Source organism: Hoplias malabaricus, chromosome 6 (assembly GCF_029633855.1).
Source record: "Hoplias malabaricus isolate fHopMal1 chromosome 6, fHopMal1.hap1, whole genome shotgun sequence".
In the NCBI taxonomy this organism is placed as follows: domain Eukaryota; kingdom Metazoa; phylum Chordata; class Actinopteri; order Characiformes; family Erythrinidae; genus Hoplias; species Hoplias malabaricus.
In genome coordinates, this window is record NC_089805.1 from 360,640 (window position 1) to 379,919 (window position 19,280).

At 36.4% G+C, this 19,280-nt stretch overlaps 1 protein-coding gene across 2 annotated transcripts in view; it reads left to right on the forward strand.

Moving 5' to 3' along the window:
* col11a2 (collagen, type XI, alpha 2) overlaps positions 1-19,280 on the forward strand; it is a 66,582-nt gene that overhangs the window by 44,293 nt on the left and 3,009 nt on the right. For both annotated transcript variants that reach the window (XM_066675783.1, XM_066675784.1), the window contains 37 exons: positions 1,080-1,133; positions 1,489-1,533; positions 1,701-1,754; positions 1,988-2,095; positions 2,262-2,315; positions 2,412-2,465; positions 4,639-4,683; positions 4,816-4,869; positions 4,955-4,999; positions 5,242-5,295; positions 5,411-5,464; positions 8,170-8,223; positions 12,029-12,226; positions 13,225-13,278; positions 13,755-13,862; positions 13,948-14,055; positions 14,292-14,345; positions 14,456-14,509; positions 14,617-14,724; positions 14,828-14,881; positions 14,979-15,032; positions 15,115-15,168; positions 15,305-15,358; positions 15,462-15,569; positions 15,657-15,710; positions 15,905-15,958; positions 16,102-16,155; positions 16,351-16,404; positions 16,630-16,737; positions 16,878-16,931; positions 17,061-17,222; positions 17,337-17,390; positions 17,491-17,526; positions 17,632-17,685; positions 17,766-18,051; positions 18,151-18,263; positions 18,457-18,525. In XM_066675783.1, the coding sequence (XP_066531880.1) occupies positions 1,080-1,133; positions 1,489-1,533; positions 1,701-1,754; positions 1,988-2,095; positions 2,262-2,315; positions 2,412-2,465; positions 4,639-4,683; positions 4,816-4,869; positions 4,955-4,999; positions 5,242-5,295; positions 5,411-5,464; positions 8,170-8,223; positions 12,029-12,226; positions 13,225-13,278; positions 13,755-13,862; positions 13,948-14,055; positions 14,292-14,345; positions 14,456-14,509; positions 14,617-14,724; positions 14,828-14,881; positions 14,979-15,032; positions 15,115-15,168; positions 15,305-15,358; positions 15,462-15,569; positions 15,657-15,710; positions 15,905-15,958; positions 16,102-16,155; positions 16,351-16,404; positions 16,630-16,737; positions 16,878-16,931; positions 17,061-17,222; positions 17,337-17,390; positions 17,491-17,526; positions 17,632-17,685; positions 17,766-18,051; positions 18,151-18,263; positions 18,457-18,525 (2,835 nt within the window). The remainder of the gene's footprint in view (positions 1-1,079; positions 1,134-1,488; positions 1,534-1,700; positions 1,755-1,987; positions 2,096-2,261; positions 2,316-2,411; positions 2,466-4,638; positions 4,684-4,815; positions 4,870-4,954; positions 5,000-5,241; positions 5,296-5,410; positions 5,465-8,169; positions 8,224-12,028; positions 12,227-13,224; positions 13,279-13,754; positions 13,863-13,947; positions 14,056-14,291; positions 14,346-14,455; positions 14,510-14,616; positions 14,725-14,827; positions 14,882-14,978; positions 15,033-15,114; positions 15,169-15,304; positions 15,359-15,461; positions 15,570-15,656; positions 15,711-15,904; positions 15,959-16,101; positions 16,156-16,350; positions 16,405-16,629; positions 16,738-16,877; positions 16,932-17,060; positions 17,223-17,336; positions 17,391-17,490; positions 17,527-17,631; positions 17,686-17,765; positions 18,052-18,150; positions 18,264-18,456; positions 18,526-19,280) is intronic.

Here is a 19,280-nt window from a genome sequence, read left to right on the forward strand (position 1 = left end):
GTAAAAGCATCAATCACTAATGTCAGCTGATGACAATATGAAATATGATTAAACTTGAAATCTATATAGTATCTTTGTGGCAGTTGTTAACCAAGGTCATTTAAGGCTGTGTTAAATTCATAATTATGACACATTAGTGAAGATAGTGAAGATTTAGTAGGGATGATATATGATGGAACCACCATGGCATTATTTTTCCTTCAGTTTAAATCATGTAGTTTATATTTCACACAGAAATGGGTTTGCATTTGTGAAATTTAAACATGCAAATATCTAAGTAAAGGAATTATACACCTGTAATCCATAACATTGAAATTACCTCCTTTGTATCTATGCTTATTGTCTATTTTAGCAGCTTCAGTAACCATGTAGGTGCACTTTGTAGCTCTTCAGTTAAAGATTACAGTTAATGTGTTTCCCTGCATCAGACACAGCAGGGCAGCTGATGGTTTTGAACTCTGTGCCCACACATTACACATTTGTCTAAACAAATCTACCTGCCAGAACCCTAGTTAATGCCATGTAGCTTATCTATGAGAGTAGCTCATCTGTTGCTCCATAATTTGTATTAGTCTTCCTCCAGTCATTCGTCTGATATCATAGATGAATCTGCTCTCAGGACTCTGTTGGCTGGGTATTTTTGTTAGTAGACTCTTCTCAGTCCAGCAGTTTTAAAACCTCCAGTATCATTGTTGTGTCTGATCCAGTTATACCAACACAACACAAAGTATAGGAGACCACCATGTATGTCACTACAGTGCTGATAGTTACTAAAAAAAATCTGCACTCTGGTGGTGTTTTAGGGGTTCTGAACGGTGGCATCTGTTGTATGGAATATCTGGTTAGTCACATATTATTATATTATAATATCAGTCTGTGAAACTAGACAAAAATCTTGCTCTTCAGTTAATTCAAATGCAAAAATGCATATCATCAATAAATCCCCAAATGCACACATTTACAGAACAGGTCAGCAGACGACAGGGATTTCATATATGCTTCATAAAGACGTATCAAACACAGTTATTATTGTAGTTAATATTTCTTTTTAACATTGATATTGTTACTTTCTCTCACAGGGGCCCAGTGGTCCTCAGGGTCCTATCGGTTATCCTGGTCCTCGTGGAGTTAAGGTATGATAAACTTTTTGTTTTTTATTTGTACTTGATGTTAAATGATATTGGGTGTAAATGTAGTGCATGTTTATCTTAGGCTTGTACTGCTTAGCCATCACTGGTTCCACAAACTTCTAACTTGAACTTTGTCATTTTTTAAGCAATGCATGCATGACTGATGACAGTCACATATTTATGTGGACTACTGTCAACATGTTGTTGTTCCTGCATGTTTCCTAAGTGCATAATAATAGTCCATACAATCAATAAGGTGTTTGTCGTTCTGTAATGTGCAATATACTGTGAAATGTATCATGTGTATTAAAAAGGTTTGGGAGCTTAACAGATGTATTTTTATTTTGGATGTCATAAGGGAGTTCTAGGCATTCGTGGACTGAAGGGCCATAAGGGGGAGAAGGTGAGCATTATCAATCCAAGTTGTATTTGTTCATTTGTTTGTTTTGTTTGCTGTGATTTATTTTGTTTTGTTTTTGTGTTCTTTGTGTGTCAGTTAGAATTAGTTTTACTTCATAATTTGTATAACGATACAGCCATTGTTGTACTGTACTATGAAATTTTTTTTAGGGAGAGGATGGTTTCCCAGGAATTAAGGGAGAATTTGGTCCAAAAGGAGAGAGGGTAAGCTTTCATAATATACAAACCTAGAGTGTACACCAAAATTCAATATGCATATATATGTATATGGAACGTTAAGGAAAGAAAGAAAGTACTATCATTTGAAAATGTATATGCTTCCTTACATACATTGTCATTTTATGACCTAGATCTTGTTTAGTAACTAAATATCTGTAACTTATTTTGGTGAAAGTACTTTTAATGTTAATGGTTCTATTTTTTGACTGCACTCACAGGGAGAACTTGGAATGCCAGGTTCCAGAGGAGAGGATGGTCCTGAGGGTCCTAAAGGCAGAGTTGGTCCTCCTGGAGAGATTGGACCTCTTGGTCCAATTGGGGAAAAAGTATGTCCATGGAAAATACATATGAATGAAATATGGCTTGGTTCAAGACTCTTCACTATACATGACATTTTATAAACATATTTGTCTGTAATGTGTATATCTGGAAGTTTTACTGAATCATACAATAAGTATTTTTTAAAAAAGCATATTGTTTTTGTTGTTCTAGGGAAAACTTGGTGTACCTGGGCTGCCTGGCTATCCAGGAAGGCAAGGTCCTAAGGTAAATTACAACCTCATGTATGGTCAAAATAAATTCTTAGCAAAACTGAAATAAATGTAACATCTGTTGTAAATTTGTGGAATTTTGTGTTTTCAGGGTTCACTAGGTTTCCCAGGATTTCCTGGCATGAACGGAGAGAAAGGTGCAAGGGTAAGATTTCCACTAATATCAGTGACACAATTAGTATTACTGATGAGGAAGTGGGTTCAAGTCCCACTCCAGGTGACTGTCTGTGAGGAGTTTGGTGTGTTCTCCCTGTGTCCACATTGGTGCTCCGGTTTCCTCCCACAGTCCATAAACACACGTTGGTAGGTGGATTGGTGACTCAAAAGTTTCCATAGATGTGAGTGTGTGTGTGAGTGTGTGTCGCCCTGTGAAAGACTGGCGCCTCCTCCAGGGTGTATTCCCGCCTTGCGCCCAGTGATTCCGGGTAGGCTCTGGACACACCGCGACCCTGAACTGGATAAGCAGTTACAGACAATGAATGAATGAATGAATGAAAAACTTGGTGGCAAGTGATGATGATGTTGTCCAGGAATCTTTTGCACTTATGTGCTTATAGGGGTTTTAGAACAAGAATAACATACTTTAACAACAGCTTTCTGTTGCTCTTAATGTTAAAGAGGGATTTTATAAAAATAGATATAGATAGAATAGTTTTTTTTAGAAACACAGTTCAAACCAAGGTCCTTTTGGTCCATAGTGAGATATATAAATGGTAACAAAAAGTATTTATTAGGACGTTAAATGTTTGAAACACAAATGATACTAGCGCAATTTTGCACTTTTAAGTGAATAAATGAGATGTATTAATGTTGCTAATGTTAATGGAGTATCAAGTGTTTTTATTTAATTGTATCATTTTATGACCAAATTAATCCAAATTGCATTGACCAAACCCAAGCTAGACCCCTTTTATTCAAAGGCAGAGCCACAGGAAAGCTTTGCAATTATTGAGCCTATTCAAATGATACATAGAAACGATGATAATGTTTGCAGAAGAATCATACAGGACGCAGGTTATAGACATGACATTAGAGTATAAAGTGTTGATCAAGAACAGGCTGGGCAGTTGGATGCCTGGGTTTAATGACTTTACATATCACACGTTTTTAACATTTTGAGATTCAAAAAATTAACTTTTAATTTAAAACCATTAATTGAAATAAGTTGTGAGTGTGTTTATTGGATGTCTATGAACCTAAAGAGCAGAGGAAGGTGATTTTCTTCAACAGAAGCACAAAGGATTCAAGCACAATATAGCATGTGTTGGCCACGTTGTTATATTTTATTTAACTTTATTTACATTTTATTTCAATTCAATTTTCAGGGGGCCCAGGGACTTTACACAAATACATAAACAAACTCTGTAAAATACAGATTTGTATGTATAGTACACTACAGTAAAACAGAACACCAAGGATCAGGCAGCAACCTGGATAGGACTGAAAGATATCTAGCAGTTCTGATTAGCAATTGCTAACATTTTTAACAACTAATTTTCTTTATATTAGCCTTCACTTTCAATTTCTGTATCAACATTTTGAATGACATTAGATATGCATTTCAGGAATATATTTAGCATTCTCTCAAATTTTGGAATGGTATAATTAGCCTAATTAAAAGACCTATCTTATCCCCATCACCCTGACAATGCCCATGTAAAGCTAACTCCTTTACAATGAAAAATCGAATGTATGTGTTTTTGCCTATGCTTTTAAAATAGAACCTGTTCTTATCTGAGTTTGTCCTAGTTCATGATAAGTTCACCTCTCTCTGAGTGCTGCTGGTATTCCTGCCATGCCTACTTGCTGTTAATCTAACATGAGGAATACTAGAAGCGTGTTCAAGGAAATCACAGTTTGCTCAAGTGAGCTCGTAAGTTGCTGGCCACTGGCAGCTGGTTTAGGCTTTAATTCTGGTTTAGGAGCCTGACGCGCACCTGTCCAGAAATGTAACTATGCATAACTTGACTGTGATTTTTGAGTAGTTATATGTATACTGTTCAACCGAAGAAGTACAGGAGCATGAATCTCTCTTCTCCACACTCTAGAGACAGCAGCAATTTCATAGTGAGAGATTTCCTCAGACATGGTGTGGGCTTTAGGGATGAATGAATGAATGAATGAACAAAGGGAAAATACAGACATGGTACGCAGAAGTATAAATGCTCACCACAGTGTAGGGCTCTTGCATAGCATAGTGTATTTTAGCCAATGCTAGAACTTTAACCAAAAAGCATTTGTAATGCGTAATGGTACTTTAGTTCTGTAATTATGTGCTGTGATTTGAACAACTTCTAAAATAATCTTGTTTCTTACAGGGCATTATTGGAAAGACTGGACCAAGAGGCCAAAGGGGACCAACAGTATGGCTTTGTTTCTTCTCTTCTTTTCTCTTCTCTTCAACACATCTCCTTTCCAAATTAAATAATTATTCAGTCCATTTTCTATATGTCATCTAAATTCAAATAGAAACCTTAAATTTTCTGTCTATTTAGGGACCCAGAGGGCAGAGGGGGCCCCGTGGGTCTACTGGAAAATCAGGTGCCAAGGTAAACACCAGTTTTAGCTGAAAATTATCTTAATATTTGAATCATATTTGCATTATATGTTTAACATTTTTATTTTATATTTTAGGGTTCATCAGGTAATGATGGCCCACCAGGTCCACCAGGAGAGAGGGTATGTTCATTTAAGAAATTATTGTAAAATTATTTTGATGTTATCATAAATGTATATAATTATACAGATATTTTGGGCCAAGTATTAGAGATTATATCATGATGATGTATTGTTTCTGTTAAATGAGATCTTTAGCTTGATATTCAGTTCATACATTTAATGAATACATTAAATCAATTTATTGTGTACCATATTAATTTCTGTAGCAAGATTCTGTATTTCTGCCATTTTCTGTATTTCAGGGATTAACTGGACCTCAAGGAGCAAATGGATTCCCAGGGCCAAAGGGACCTCCAGTATGAGAACAAATCCACAAATTATAAGACATATCTAATATAAATAGCATCTCTCTCTCTCTCTCTCTCTCTCTCTCTGTTTTACTTTTTGAAATGTAGCTTCTCTTCTTTTAAGGGGCCTCCAGGGAAAGATGGACTGCCTGGTCACCCTGGACAGAGAGGCGAAGTTGTGAGTATTTTGTCACACTTAAAATTATTATATTTCTTGATATTTTTATTTAGAATTGTTCTTTTACCTTTTTAGTGTTTCTAAAACAATATACCCCAAAAACAGATAAAACCCCTAAAGATATTCTCACTGACACAAACACATTCTACACCGTGCTGCGTGGTATATATCGTCGCTGTCCAATGAAAAACATGTATCTTCCAAAAAGGAAATTTTACATGAAAAAGACAAAAAATCTTAAATTTCAGTGGAATTTTCTAATAATAATAATAATAATAAGTTAGAGAAGATTAAAAAAAACTGAGAGAGACAAAGTTATGGAGCTAAATCAATGACAAGTATTTGATTCTGAATTTTCAATATTTGAATTATATTTGTCTGAATATATTATATCTGAATTATTTTTGTATGACATTTGATAAACCTGAAATTTTGAGGTGGTGAAATATTCAGATTTGAAAAATTCACATTAAAAATATTCAGATTACAAAGATTCAGAGTTAAAAAATCAGATTAAAAAAATTCTGACCCATAATTTCAAGTCGAAAAAATTCAGATACGAATCTAGGTCAGAGGTCAACCAGCGGGCTTCTCAGGAAAAAGTAAACTTCCACAGAGAAATCGATCGCAGTGTTTAACTGGATAAAAACTGACTGAACCTCTGACCAATTAAACAACACAGCGTCTCTGTTTAACTTTACACCAAAACAGAGCAAATCTCCGGAAGATAAAGCCACAAGTGCATGGGTCTTTTTTTTTTTTTACGAGACGAGGCGCCTGGACCTCCATTACACACAGAGGTTTTATAATCAGGCGTTTATGAAAATGTAAGTATTTCTACATAAATGACAGGTTCCGTGCTATGTCCTGTATCCCATTCTGGTGAATAAATAATTAAAATCTATTTGTGTTTAGTAACGTTAAATTTATCACTTTTTAAATAAACTCTAGTAATGACCCACCGTTTCTCGCGTAAACGTCATTTCTGTAAAGTGTCTTTTTTTAAAACATGCTAAAGTTAGGGTAAAGGCTCTGTTCATGACAGGAGATTAAAAGATAAAATGTTAATGGTGATGTGTCGTTAAACGCAAGGACCTTTACATTTAATTAACCAGAATATTACGAATGAACAGGGTGTTTATTTAGAAATGTTAAATATCTATAAGGTCTGATTGATTAAACAGTGCTTGTAACGGAGATTAAGTCTTGTTAAAATATTGATCAAACCACTCGCTCTCTAGTGCTGCAGCTCAGTTTGGAGATCTTGCCTGTTTTTCTGTAAAGTTAAACAGAATAGATGCGGTGAACCCGAAAATATGTCCGTGGGTTATGGACAGAGGATGCTTACATTCATAAAATGAAAGACGTGTGTGTCACAGAAACACCTCCACACATTAATAAGAGATTATGATAATATCTCAACAACATTTCTGTCTGAACGTCCAGTAAAACACTGTAATGTGTAGCTGTAGTTATGGGCACGAAGCGACGAGGCCAAGTGTCCCGTTTCTACTCTCAGACCCCCTTCATCACTTAAACACTGCGCCCCTTTGGCTGATGCCTACACTGTCATTAAAGTGCTCACTTTAAAGAAGTACTTAAGTTTCAGGGCAGGATTTGGGACGGTGTGAGACTGCTCTGTGATTGGTTTCCGTGAGAAGAGGGCGCTGTGATTGGGTAAGGCTGCGATCGATCTCTCCGTGGAAGTTTACTTTTTCCTGAGAAGCCCGCTGGTTGACCTCTGATTAGATCGTAACTAGATTCGTATTTTTGCCATCTGATTTTTTTCGACTTGAATTGATGGTTCCATATTTTAAATCAGATTTTTTTTTTCACTCTGAAATTTTGTATGTGAACTTTTCATGTGAATTTTTCAAAACTGAATAATTCACTTCCTCTAAATTTCAAGTTTATTGAAAAATTATTACAAAATTATATCAGATATAATATATTCAGACAAATATTATTCAAAATTCAGACAAATATAATTAAAATATAAAAAATTCAGATAGGATTTGAGCCGAGCTTTGAAGATGGAAAGAGAAAAGCGGATGGAAGAGAGTGAGGAATTCCAAAGTGTGGGACCCTCAATGCTGAAAGACCTACCACCCATAGAGGAAAGCCTATACCTAGTAATTGTCAGAAGACCAGCGGATCAGTGGTTCTGAGTTTATGCAGTGGGGTATAGGGGAAATTAATGTAAAATACTTTACATTTTTTTTTACAGGAGCATTTCTATTGGTCCTTGCATCAATAAATTTTCACAAAATGTGCAGGTCAGCTGCTGTGTTCAAAGGATACAGTACACTAAAAATTCACAAATAGATAGATAGATAGATAGATAGATAGATAGATAGATAGATAGATAGATAATCATTGCTGTCCAATTAACTACACACAAACAGGAATGAATAAGTTGTAGTAATGTTGTAAATGTAAAAATATGCAAAATTTGATTGTTTTATTTTTCAAGACGAGCTAAATGATATTGTGACTGTAGTTTGAGGTTCGGTTTTTATGTTTACTGTTATAGAAAAAGGAGAGGAGTTTTTTTTTTTTGGCAGTTCAGGAAAAAAAGCAGCTCTTTATAAAAATGTCTAGGTTAAGTAGAATATTATTTTTAAAAATCCTGTTAGTTTGTCAGCATTGTATAGCATTTCAGCCTTTGACTCAATATAATATTTCATTTGATGTTTTTCCCCCAGGGATTCCAAGGAAAAGCTGGACCTCCTGGGCCACCTGGAGTTGTTGGGCCTCAGGTACGCTGTATAAGACAATTTCAGAATAATATTAAACAAGTTTATTTTGTCAAAGCTCCAGATATAATCACAGGGTAAAAGAAAATTTATAGTAATTAAATTACATGATTTTTTTTATTTGTAAAAAACAAAGATCAATAAAAATAACAAACGGTAGAATTGTGTGTGGCCTGTGCCAGATTGAGAATGTTTAAGAACCCAATATTCAGATCATAAACACTCCACTCCAAAATTATTGGAACAGGAGGGGGCCAATGTCTTTATATTTGTTGTTGACTGAAAACATTTGGGTTTGACATTAAAAGATGAATATGAAACAAAAGAACAGCTTTTATTTCCAGATATTTACATCTGCAAAAGTATTTGTACCCATCCATTTTTGTTGTGAGCAAAAGTATTGGAACATGTGACTGTCAGATGTTTTTTTATTGCCCAGGTGTTACATTAAATATTCAGACAATAAATAGAGTTGGATGTCTACACTCAGTTTCAGTTTTGGGTTTTACCTGTGCAGACGGTGCATTAATAATTAGAAGAGTAACCAACATGAAAACCAGAGAGCTGTCTATAGGTGGCAGCACGGGTGGCGGTTGCGAGCAGGTACTGTTACAGTCACACAGCTCCAGGAACCTGGAGGTTGTGGGTTCAAGTCATGCTCCGGGTGACTCTCTGTGACAGTGGCTATAGCCAGTACAACCTGAAGAAGAAAGTGGTCAATGGTGTACTAAGTAATAGATGTCGAACAGGTAGACCAGGGAAAACAACAGCAGTTGACGACAGAAACTTCAGGCTTCACCAGAAGATGCAAACTACCAATTAGTAAAAAGAATACAAAGTTCAGGCTGGAAGTACAGAGACAAAACTCAGAAATTCTGGGACAATTTTTTATGAACTGGTGAAACAAAGACTAACCTTTACCAATATGATGGAAAGGCTAAAGTTTGGAGAAAGAAAGGATATTCCCAAACATGTAAGCTCATCTGTGAAGCATGGCTTCTTCTGGGACAGCTCATTAATCTTCATTGATGATGTCACGCATAATGGCAGCAGTACAAATAAACTCAGGAGTCTACAGAAATTTGTTGACTGTCAATTTAATCATCATGTGCAATATAATGACCCAAAACACACTACCAAAACTACAAAGGAGTTTATCAGGGGCAAGAAGTGAAAGGTTTTAGACTGGCGTAGTTAATCTCAGACTTAAACCGTATAGAGCATGCATTTTACAGTCTATTCTGAAGTGTAGACTGAAAGGAGTAACCCCCCTCAGACACAAGGTGCTATCTTCTGATCTGTGTATCAGATCCAGATGTAAACACCTGCAAATAAAAGCTGAAATATTGATCTTTTCTTTCATAGTCATCTTTTAATGACAAATGATTACAGTCAAAAATACAACAAAATAGAAGGTTTGGCATTCACAGTTCCAATATTTCTGGAGGGAAGTGTATATGCGTTCCCTGTTGGTATGATGCTACAAGAAGATTTGTGCTTGTTGTCTTTTATGAATTAAATTAATAATGTACTATGAAATCATGTATTAATTCCAAAGCATTGATTAACAATGTCTTTATTACTTGAAACAGATTGAGATCAAATTGATTAGGATAATGAATTTAAAAATGACTTTACTGTTATTCCTTATATCAGCCTTGTATTGAATTAGGTATTTATATTATATTTATATTGAAACCACATTCTTACATAAAAACAGGCTATGTAAAGTGCACAAATGCAAACGTGCAACTAAAACAATGTAAGTACAGTAATATATAAATACTAATACAGTTTTAAAGTTTAAACAGTCACAGTAAGTGAAATTAAATACAGAAATGTAAACTATGAGAATTTCAATTTCACTGTTAACACTGAACAGAGGTTGTTGGTTTCAGCAGTCTGTCATAGAGCATCAAGTAGACTTGGAAATAAGAAGAATGAGAAAAAAATGTGTTCAAAAGAAGCTGTGTCAACCACAGTGCTGGTTATTTGCGGATGCAGCGTTTGTAAATGTCAGTGACAGATGGGAGAGAGACACTGATAATCATCTCAGATGTACTCACTATCAGCAGCAGTGACTTGTAAAACCAAAGTGGTGCATTTCCCAAACCAAGCAGTGATGAAGCTACTCAGGGTGCTCTTGATGACCCCCTGTAGAATGTGGATTGAAGGTGGGATATAGGCTTTCCTCTGCCTTTACAGAAAGCAAAGTCACTGCTAGGCCATTATCATTATGTAGCTGGGGTTAAGAGAGCAGGTGATGAAACACACCACAGTCAGTGAACTTGATGTGGTTTTATCTATGCAGTGCTGTGAGTCAGCAGAATGAACAGCAGCGGTTAGGGGCCAAATTAAAGAAAATCCTGAAAACATAAATAAATGAACAATTAATACCTTACTATACTCTGTGACTTTGAAAAAATATATAAGAGTTATAAATGGAAGACTCTTCAGTCAGAATGGCTAGCTTGTGGTTGAATATTAACTGTGACTTAGGTTTAATCTTCATTAAGATTATGATAGAAGTCACTAAAGTTAAAAAAACAATGTAAATGTGCATTTAAAGATACTACCATGGTTTAAAGTCAAGTTGTGTTCCCTAAGTTACGTTACATTCTCTCCTCTAGAAGGAGAAGGGAAGTATGTTTTTTGTAAGTTTTTAATAAAGAACTGAGTAAAATAAAGTTTATATTTTTAAGTCCTGGAGATAAAACTGGGTGCATGAAATCAAGACATTTTTAAAATCAAGTTATAACAGAATATGTTACAATTATGTTCCATAACTAAAGGTACAGAACATGTACCCTTAAGGGTACTACAACAGTGAAAGCAAAATGTACCACCACAGTAAAATTTTGTGAAGAGTGCAGGTGATTGAGGGTTGTATGATAGCAATATGGTTACAGAATGAAAATGATGCAAATCATATGCTTCAGTTCTCTACCAACTGAACACCTGTAGGTGATTGGATACAGCACTCTCCATCATTAATAAAAATAATAATAGAGTTCAAGAGGTATACAAATCTGTGGCAAGTTTCAATGAAGCTCTTCTGGTATAGAAATATGTATGTACTCACGTATCATATGTCATATGTGCTTACACATACAACAGTAGCAAATCATATACGTTGATGCCATAACAATTCCACAATGCATCTGACTTTAACTGTAAATATATCAACAATGGACAGTTTTGTTCAGTAATGAAATACACAATAAAATATGTCATTTTTATTGTTTAAATTGTGTAAAACTCATGAAGCATGAGGTTTAAATAACACAAAAATAATCAACCTATAAACTCAACATCTCAAGAAGAGACGTCAAAAAAGGTAGCGGAGGTGTTAAATTATAAAATACAATCATGCAGAATAAGGTATTTAATAGTTTATAACTCCACTACTTTTTGACAGCTCTTTTGTCTTGAGCTTATTTCTGCAGTGTATTTTTTTATACTTAAACCTCATGCTTCATGAATTTTACACATATTTACACAATAAAAATGACACACACTCTGCAATGGCACACACTGCAATTTTGTTTTTTTGCACATTTGTGCACCTAGTCAGAATGTGTTCGATTGGATATGAGATTGTTTATGTATCTGTTTATGATTATTGATAGAAATCTTTTCTTAGATGTTATATTAAATCAGTAGCTTACAAATAAAAAAAATGTATTACATGGGGAAATAATATGAATAGATTTTTTTATCATGTTGCAGATAGAATTTGCTGAAAATCTCAGTGTTCACACATCGCACAGAATTAAATACATTGAGTTAATTACCATTCTCCCTTCAGGGTCCTTCTGGTGAGACTGGCCAAATGGGTGAACGTGGCCACCCTGGACCTCCTGGACCACCAGGTGAGCAAGGCCTTTCTGGCCCTTCTGGAAAAGAAGGAACTAAAGGTGACCCTGGTCCCCCTGGTCCCCCTGGTAAAGATGGACCTTCTGGACTGAGAGGCTTCCCAGGAGAGAGAGGACTTCCAGGAATACCAGTAAGGAAACAACTCAAAAACGGATTCAAAGAGATGACAAACATTAATGCACATTACATGCACAATACATTCTCTGTAAAACTGACAGTAAACTACTTGCAGCTTAGCTATGGAAAAAAAATCATGCAAGTGTACAGTATTGCAAAGCATTTTACAGAAATGTTAATGTCATTCTGTAGCATAAAATTCCATATAATTCTATCAATGAGTTCTGTTTAAGGGGGTGACTGTTCACACCAACAGCACAGACCCAACAGACTCCAGTTTACAATTAGGTATAGCTCCAGCCACAAGAACCTTCCGATCCTACTGACAGATTGAATTAGGCATAGAAATGTAGTTCATGCTTATTATTTCTATTAATATTTACTACAGTAACTTACAGTGAAAGTAGCTTGCAATTAATTATACAGTAAACATTAACAGACCTTGTGGACTAACCCTAATATAAAAGAAAATTGTACAAAGATAAGATTTTTATTTTGTCCTCAGTGACTAATTTCACATTGTTTTATGTACAACCCTTTAACTTGATGCATGCAACTAAAATATTTTTGGACAGTGGCATGTGTCACAGACAGTCATACATGTGTTTGTAGCATGTGCAGAATGAAGCCTGGTATTGTTTTACTGTCTGAAATTCTCTTAACCATGGACTGGACAGGAAGAGATATCAACTGCATGGCCACCTGAAGACAGATGTCTATATATGTCACATCATAGTTTTCAAGTTACTATGTTTTTTGTTTGTTTTATCTTATTTAATTAACAAAACCTGGTCTTGATTTGTTTCCATATGAAAGAATAGCGGTTAACCACAACCCACTTTCGCTTAAAAAGAATAAGCATTCAGTGGATGCTCACATTTTACCTTAATTATACTCTCCAGCATAAAATGTATTTCCTAATAATTTTGATGGTTTGGTCAAAAAGTCACACATTTGACATTACAAATTATTCAGATTTATATTATAATAACCTTTCTGTTCTCTCCATAGGGCGGCGGTGGGCTAAAAGGGAATGAAGGCCCTGCAGGTCCTCCTGGACCAGCTGTAAGTTTTTATGTTAGAACATACTTGTAAAAAGGCCATTAGCAGTAAGGATTTAAAGGAAAGGACATAATTTTAAACTTTCATATATTCATTCATTGTCTGCAACTGCGCAGCCTGTTCATGATCTTGGTGGGTCCAGAGCCTACCCAGAATCACTGGGTGCAAGGCAGGAACACAGGAGGGGCCGCCAGTCCCCCACAGGGAGACACACACTGACACATTCACTCACACACATCTTTGAGTAACCCATCCGTCTACCAAAGTGTGTTTTATTGACTGTGGGAGGAAACCAGAGCACCCAGAGGAAACCCATGCATACAGACACCTTGAGCCGGAAAATAACCCACAACCCCAGGACCCTGGAGCTGTGTGACAGTGACACTACCTGTTGTGCCACTGTGCCACCCATAATCCCATACATTTCATTATATCTCGTATCCATATTTTTCAATAATTTAAATCAAATTGCTGTTTAGGGTTCACCGGGTGAGAGAGGATCTGCTGGCACAGCAGGTCCCATTGGTCCCCCAGGAAGGCCTGGACCTCAGGGACCCCCTGGAACTGCAGGAGAGAAAGGCGTACCAGTGAGTCTTTACCTAACCTAACCTCCTAACCTGTATTGAAACTACATATTCTGAGTCACTGATATGACATTTTGTCATTGTGCAGGGAGAGAAAGGCCCAATTGGTCCAGCTGGCCGTGATGGTATCCAAGGCCCGGTTGGTCTCCCAGGGCCTGCTGGAACCCCAGGTGTTCCAGGAGAGGATGGTGATAAGGTCTCTGTTCCTATTTAATAAGAAGTGGCAAACTAGGTCCAGAAATTTAAAAAACTCCTTCCCAAAATTGTGTTCCAACTGCTCTGACACAGGAACAATCAAGCAATTTGAATGGAATCCTAGAGATGGTTTGCCTTTTGCCACCTCAGTATTTTAATGCATAATAAGCCAACATGATGATTTCACAGTTCTTGCCTAAAAATGATGTGATAATTATGTGATTTAACATTTTCAAGGGTGAGGTTGGAGAGCATGGGCAAAAGGGAGGAAAAGGATCCAAAGGAGAGCAAGTGAGTTAACATACTTGTGTGTACCATGTCATATATTTTGCATAAAGCATTAGACATGGCAATGAATTATGGCTATTTCATACTGTAATGGGTTAATTGTTTATTGACAGGGTCCTCCTGGCCCACCTGGTTCAATGGGTCCTCTTGGACAACCTGGTCCACCCGTGAGCATAAACTATATAAAAATGATATTCTAACAACTTTCCATACACAATCAACAAGTGCTTTAATTAACATATGAGATGTCTGCATTCGTTTATTGTTAATTCAGGGTGCTGATGGTGAAACTGGTGCAAGAGGTCAGCAGGGCCCTTTTGGTGCAAAAGGAGATGAAGGAACAAGGGGATTCCCTGGGCCCCCAGGCCCCATTGGACTACAAGTAAACAATCAATAAAGATTCACTATGTATATTTTCATAAAGAACATAGAGTTACATAGAGAACATATAATTGTTCTGTGTGTGTGTGTGTGTTTCTCTTTAGGGTTTGCCTGGACCTGCTGGGGAGAAAGGTGAGACAGGAGATGTAGGACCACTGGTGAGACCTGCTTTTAAAATTTGTCTGGTTCAAATATGTCCTAGCAAAAAAGCTGGTATTTGGCTTTTAATACATTCTAATTTATCTCTTTTATTAGGGTCCTCCTGGCCCACCTGGACCTCGTGGTCCAGCAGGTCCTAATGGCGCTGATGTAAGTAATAAAATACTAACGAAAATACATTTTAACCATAAATGCCTCAAAATACCTTACACTGCATATTTTGTCTCTCCAGGGTCCTCAGGGTCCACCTGGAGGTTTGGGAAACCCAGGCCCCCCTGGAGAAAAGGTAAATAAAAGACTGCAGCTTTTTTTTTTTTTAAATCATTGTATAACATTGTGTTTTAAAGGATATACCTGGCTCAGAAGTGTTGCTTTATTCTTTATTGTTCTTCAGAGTTTCTACTATTCTCATATATTGACAGGGTGAATCTGGTGAAAGTGGCCCACCTGGTATCAGTGGAGAGCCTGGCAAAAAGGTAAGAATTAATTGATACTTTTATATATAATCGTAATAGGTATTTTTCATTGGTCTTTTAATATGTTCTTCTTTGCATTATTTGATTGACACACTAATGGCAGGGTCCAAGGGGGGAACGTGGAGAGAAGGGTGAAGCTGGACAGCCAGGAACTGCTGGTCCTCCTGGTGGAAAAGGACCTACCGGTGATGATGGCCCTAAAGGCAATCCTGTATGTAGCACTAAGAAAAATTATTCTGAAAAACAAAAATTTATATTATGGTTATGTAGAAATTTATATTTGCTATAACTTTGTCAGGGTCCTGTAGGATTTCCTGGTGATCCTGGCCCGTCTGGAGAAGCTGGACCAAGAGTAAGTAAATACAGTAATTGCATCTGATCAGGCATTAAACTGGCATGTGACTAAAGAATACATTAAATTCTGATTAAATAATGTTTTAAATTAATTAATTTGTGAACATTATTGTATTGGAATTAGAAAATAATTGAATATATTATTTTTTCTCCGATATATCTGTACATTTATTTTCATGTTTTCTTTAACAGGGCCAAGATGGAGCAAAAGGAGAGAGAGGAGAAGATGGTGAACAAGGAGAAGCAGTGAGTGGCAATTGATTACTGGGTTTCAGAACCAATAAAATCTTAAATGCTTTCTCATAAAATCTCAGTTGAGAGACTTCATTGCACAGTGGATATCAACTTCAATATTCATATAAAATTTATATTCACTTCTAACATTCCAGGGCTCTCCAGGACCTTCTGGTGAAAACGGACCACCTGGGCCTCCTGGAAAGAGAGTAAGAATAAACAGCACCTCACTGAATTTACAGGATGTATTTTTAGAACTTTGCTGGCACGAAAATGTGCACACGCATTTATGTCTTATGTCTGAAGTGATTTCATATGGGCATATATTTAAATTATCATAAACATTTTATAAAGATTCTCCTTCAAAATTCTATACTAACATATCTAAATCTATATTTTGCAAGGGTCCTCCAGGTTCAAGAGGACCTGAAGGTCGTACAGGAGAGAAGGGAATCAAGGTAAGGATGAAAAATCATCATGCCTTCATAAGTCACCTGAAATTGTGATATTTATTCTATATTTTTACATTTTTCATGAAGAAAGGTATTATCCAACAGGGGGACACAGTTAGAAAGACATGGCCATAAATAAAGCCATGTGTCTCGTCTCTATTTAACTATAAGATAAAAATAACTGTTACCATTTTCTTTTGTTGTGTTTTTTTTTTTTTTTTTTTTGCTTAGGGATCTTCAGGACCTGCTGGGCCCCCTGGAAGGACTGGTGCTGTAGGGCAACAGGGTGTTCCAGGAAAACCAGGAACAGACGGTCTAAGAGGGCTGCCAGGATCAGTGGTATGTTCCAGTTCCACTTCTATACTGTGGTTTAAGTAAAATATTTAATAGTTGATGAAGTATGAGAAAGTCCTAACATCTAGTATCACATTGTCTGTGCTGCCAACAGTTTATTAAATTGACTTCTTAATTTCTCTCAGGGAGAACAAGGCTCTCCTGGCCCTACTGGCGAGAAAGGACCTCCTGGACCCATTGTAAATATTTATGCAATGAAAACCATATAATAATTTGAAATATATATTGTATAATTTTCCACTTTAATGTGTAAATAATTTATAAAAAGGTCAAATTAACTTAATTACATACTGTGCCCCTCTTTTCAGGGTCCTTCTGGTTTACCTGGTCTGCGTGGAGAACCTGGTTCTAAGGGCGAGAAAGGACACCCAGGTTTGATAGGTCTGATCGGACCTCCTGGAGAGCAGGGAGAAAAGGGAGACAGAGGGCTACCTGGCCCTCAAGGATCACTTGGACCCAAGGGAGAATCTGTTAGTAAATCTTTAACATCCTTTCCTACTTGAACTCAACTGTTGGAAAATCAAAAATTCCACTTCTAGATCAGACACATACTGAATGCACAAAAATGTTGTATTGTGTTCTAGGGAATGCCTGGTGGAACTGGCCCTATAGGCCCTGCTGGTCCTGGTGGTTTGCCTGTACGTTTTTTTTTCTTTGCAGTAATTTATATATTTACTTTTTCACACTAACTTTAAAAATATTTATTTATAATTTTACAAATTTATCTCTGTGTTATAGGGCCCAAGGGGTGTTAAAGGAGCAAAAGGTGCCACTGTGAGTAACAACTACAAAAAATGGTGCTGAACAGCTGTTCTAAATTGAAATGTGCAGACAAGTCATTCTCAATGTATTATGTAAATGTAAATTGTTATATTACAGGGTGGAGCTGGACCCAAAGGAGAGAAAGGTGTACAAGGGCCTCCAGGACCCCCTGTAAGTTAATAATCACTAAAATGTAACAATTATTGTCAGTTTCTGAAGAGCAGAAGTTCATTTATTGTGAATTCTCACAGGGGCCTCCTGGTGATGTCATCCAGCCACTGCCTATCCAGATCCCTAAGAAATCCAAACGTTCCATTGATGCTAGTAAGATTTTTCCTGGAGTAGATGATGAATATGCTCAAGCCGATGAAACGGGTACTAAGTTCCTCACTGGGAATGAAGGCATGGAAGAGGTCTTTGGTTCCATTAACTCTCTTCAGTTGGAAATAGAGGCCATGCGTTTTCCACTTGGAACAAAAGAAAGTCCTGCTCGGACCTGTCAAGACCTCTTCCTTAGTCAACCAGGATACAAAGATGGTATGGTGGTATTAAACGTTTGTCACACGCATGTATTTTCAAATAAAATTTGTAAAATTAGTAAAGCCTTCTCTTTGGTTTCTTTTTGTCTTTGTCAAGGTGAATACTGGATTGATCCTAATCAAGGCTGTGCACGTGATTCTTTTAAAGTTTACTGCAACTTCACAGCGGGAGGGGAGTCTTGCATCTATCCTAGCAAGGTTGTGCAGAATGTAAGCAAACCGAGGTCACACAATATTATGAAAATATACTACACTGGAAGGAAATGTTTGCTGTTTTTTGTTGATGATGTTTTTGTAAATATTAATTGATTGTAATTGTAATAGACTATACGTGCAGTAGAATTTGTTAGTGTAAACTGAAGACCGAATCTGAAATGGTCCTTGTATGTATTCGTCTTCACAGGTAAAGATGAACACTTGGCCAAAAGAAAAGCCTGGTTCTTGGTACAGTAACTTTGCTAAAGGAAACAAGGTGAGCAAGTTTGTTCTTCTAACTATATGTATACCTACACATTTTACAAAAATTATCTTCATTATGACCTGGAAAACACACACAGACCAAATGCTTTTCTTCTAGTCAAACACCATTAGAGCATTTTACTACTTAGCAGCTGTGAACTATCTACAGAGGCTAAATAAATCCAAAGATTCTCTGCTGAATCCGAGCAGCTAATCTCAACTATACATCTTCACATATTTCTGTGTTCTGTGGAAATAGAATAAAATAAGGCTTTGTGATACATGAGACAGCTGTGAGGACTTTGCAGCAGTATAATACCATCATAACACAATGTACTGTTTAAAAGATGTGTGTACATTTGAATGGTACAAATTATGCTATGTTTTTTTCTCAGACATAGGCCTATCATAGGGGGCATTCTAAAATGCATAACATGTAAAACAACAATATTTTGTCTTAATACCCTAAAACAAATGAGAGCTAAAACTAGGAACTTTTCTAGACATGAATATTGCTAGAAAGTTATATGTGCACTACAAGAATATAACATTTTTTTATATTATGTGTTTTTTTGTCTCGTATATCCATTAAAAGGAAAAATCTCAACATGGTTTTGGTAAATTGTAGAGTGCCCATTTAGTGTTTGCCAATAAGTTTTATTTATTTATTTTATATTTTTAAATCCTGACTTCATTTAACGGTACTCCACTCAGTAAATATTAGTTACTGCTGTTATGGCTCTTCCGGTATTTCCTAATAAATATTTG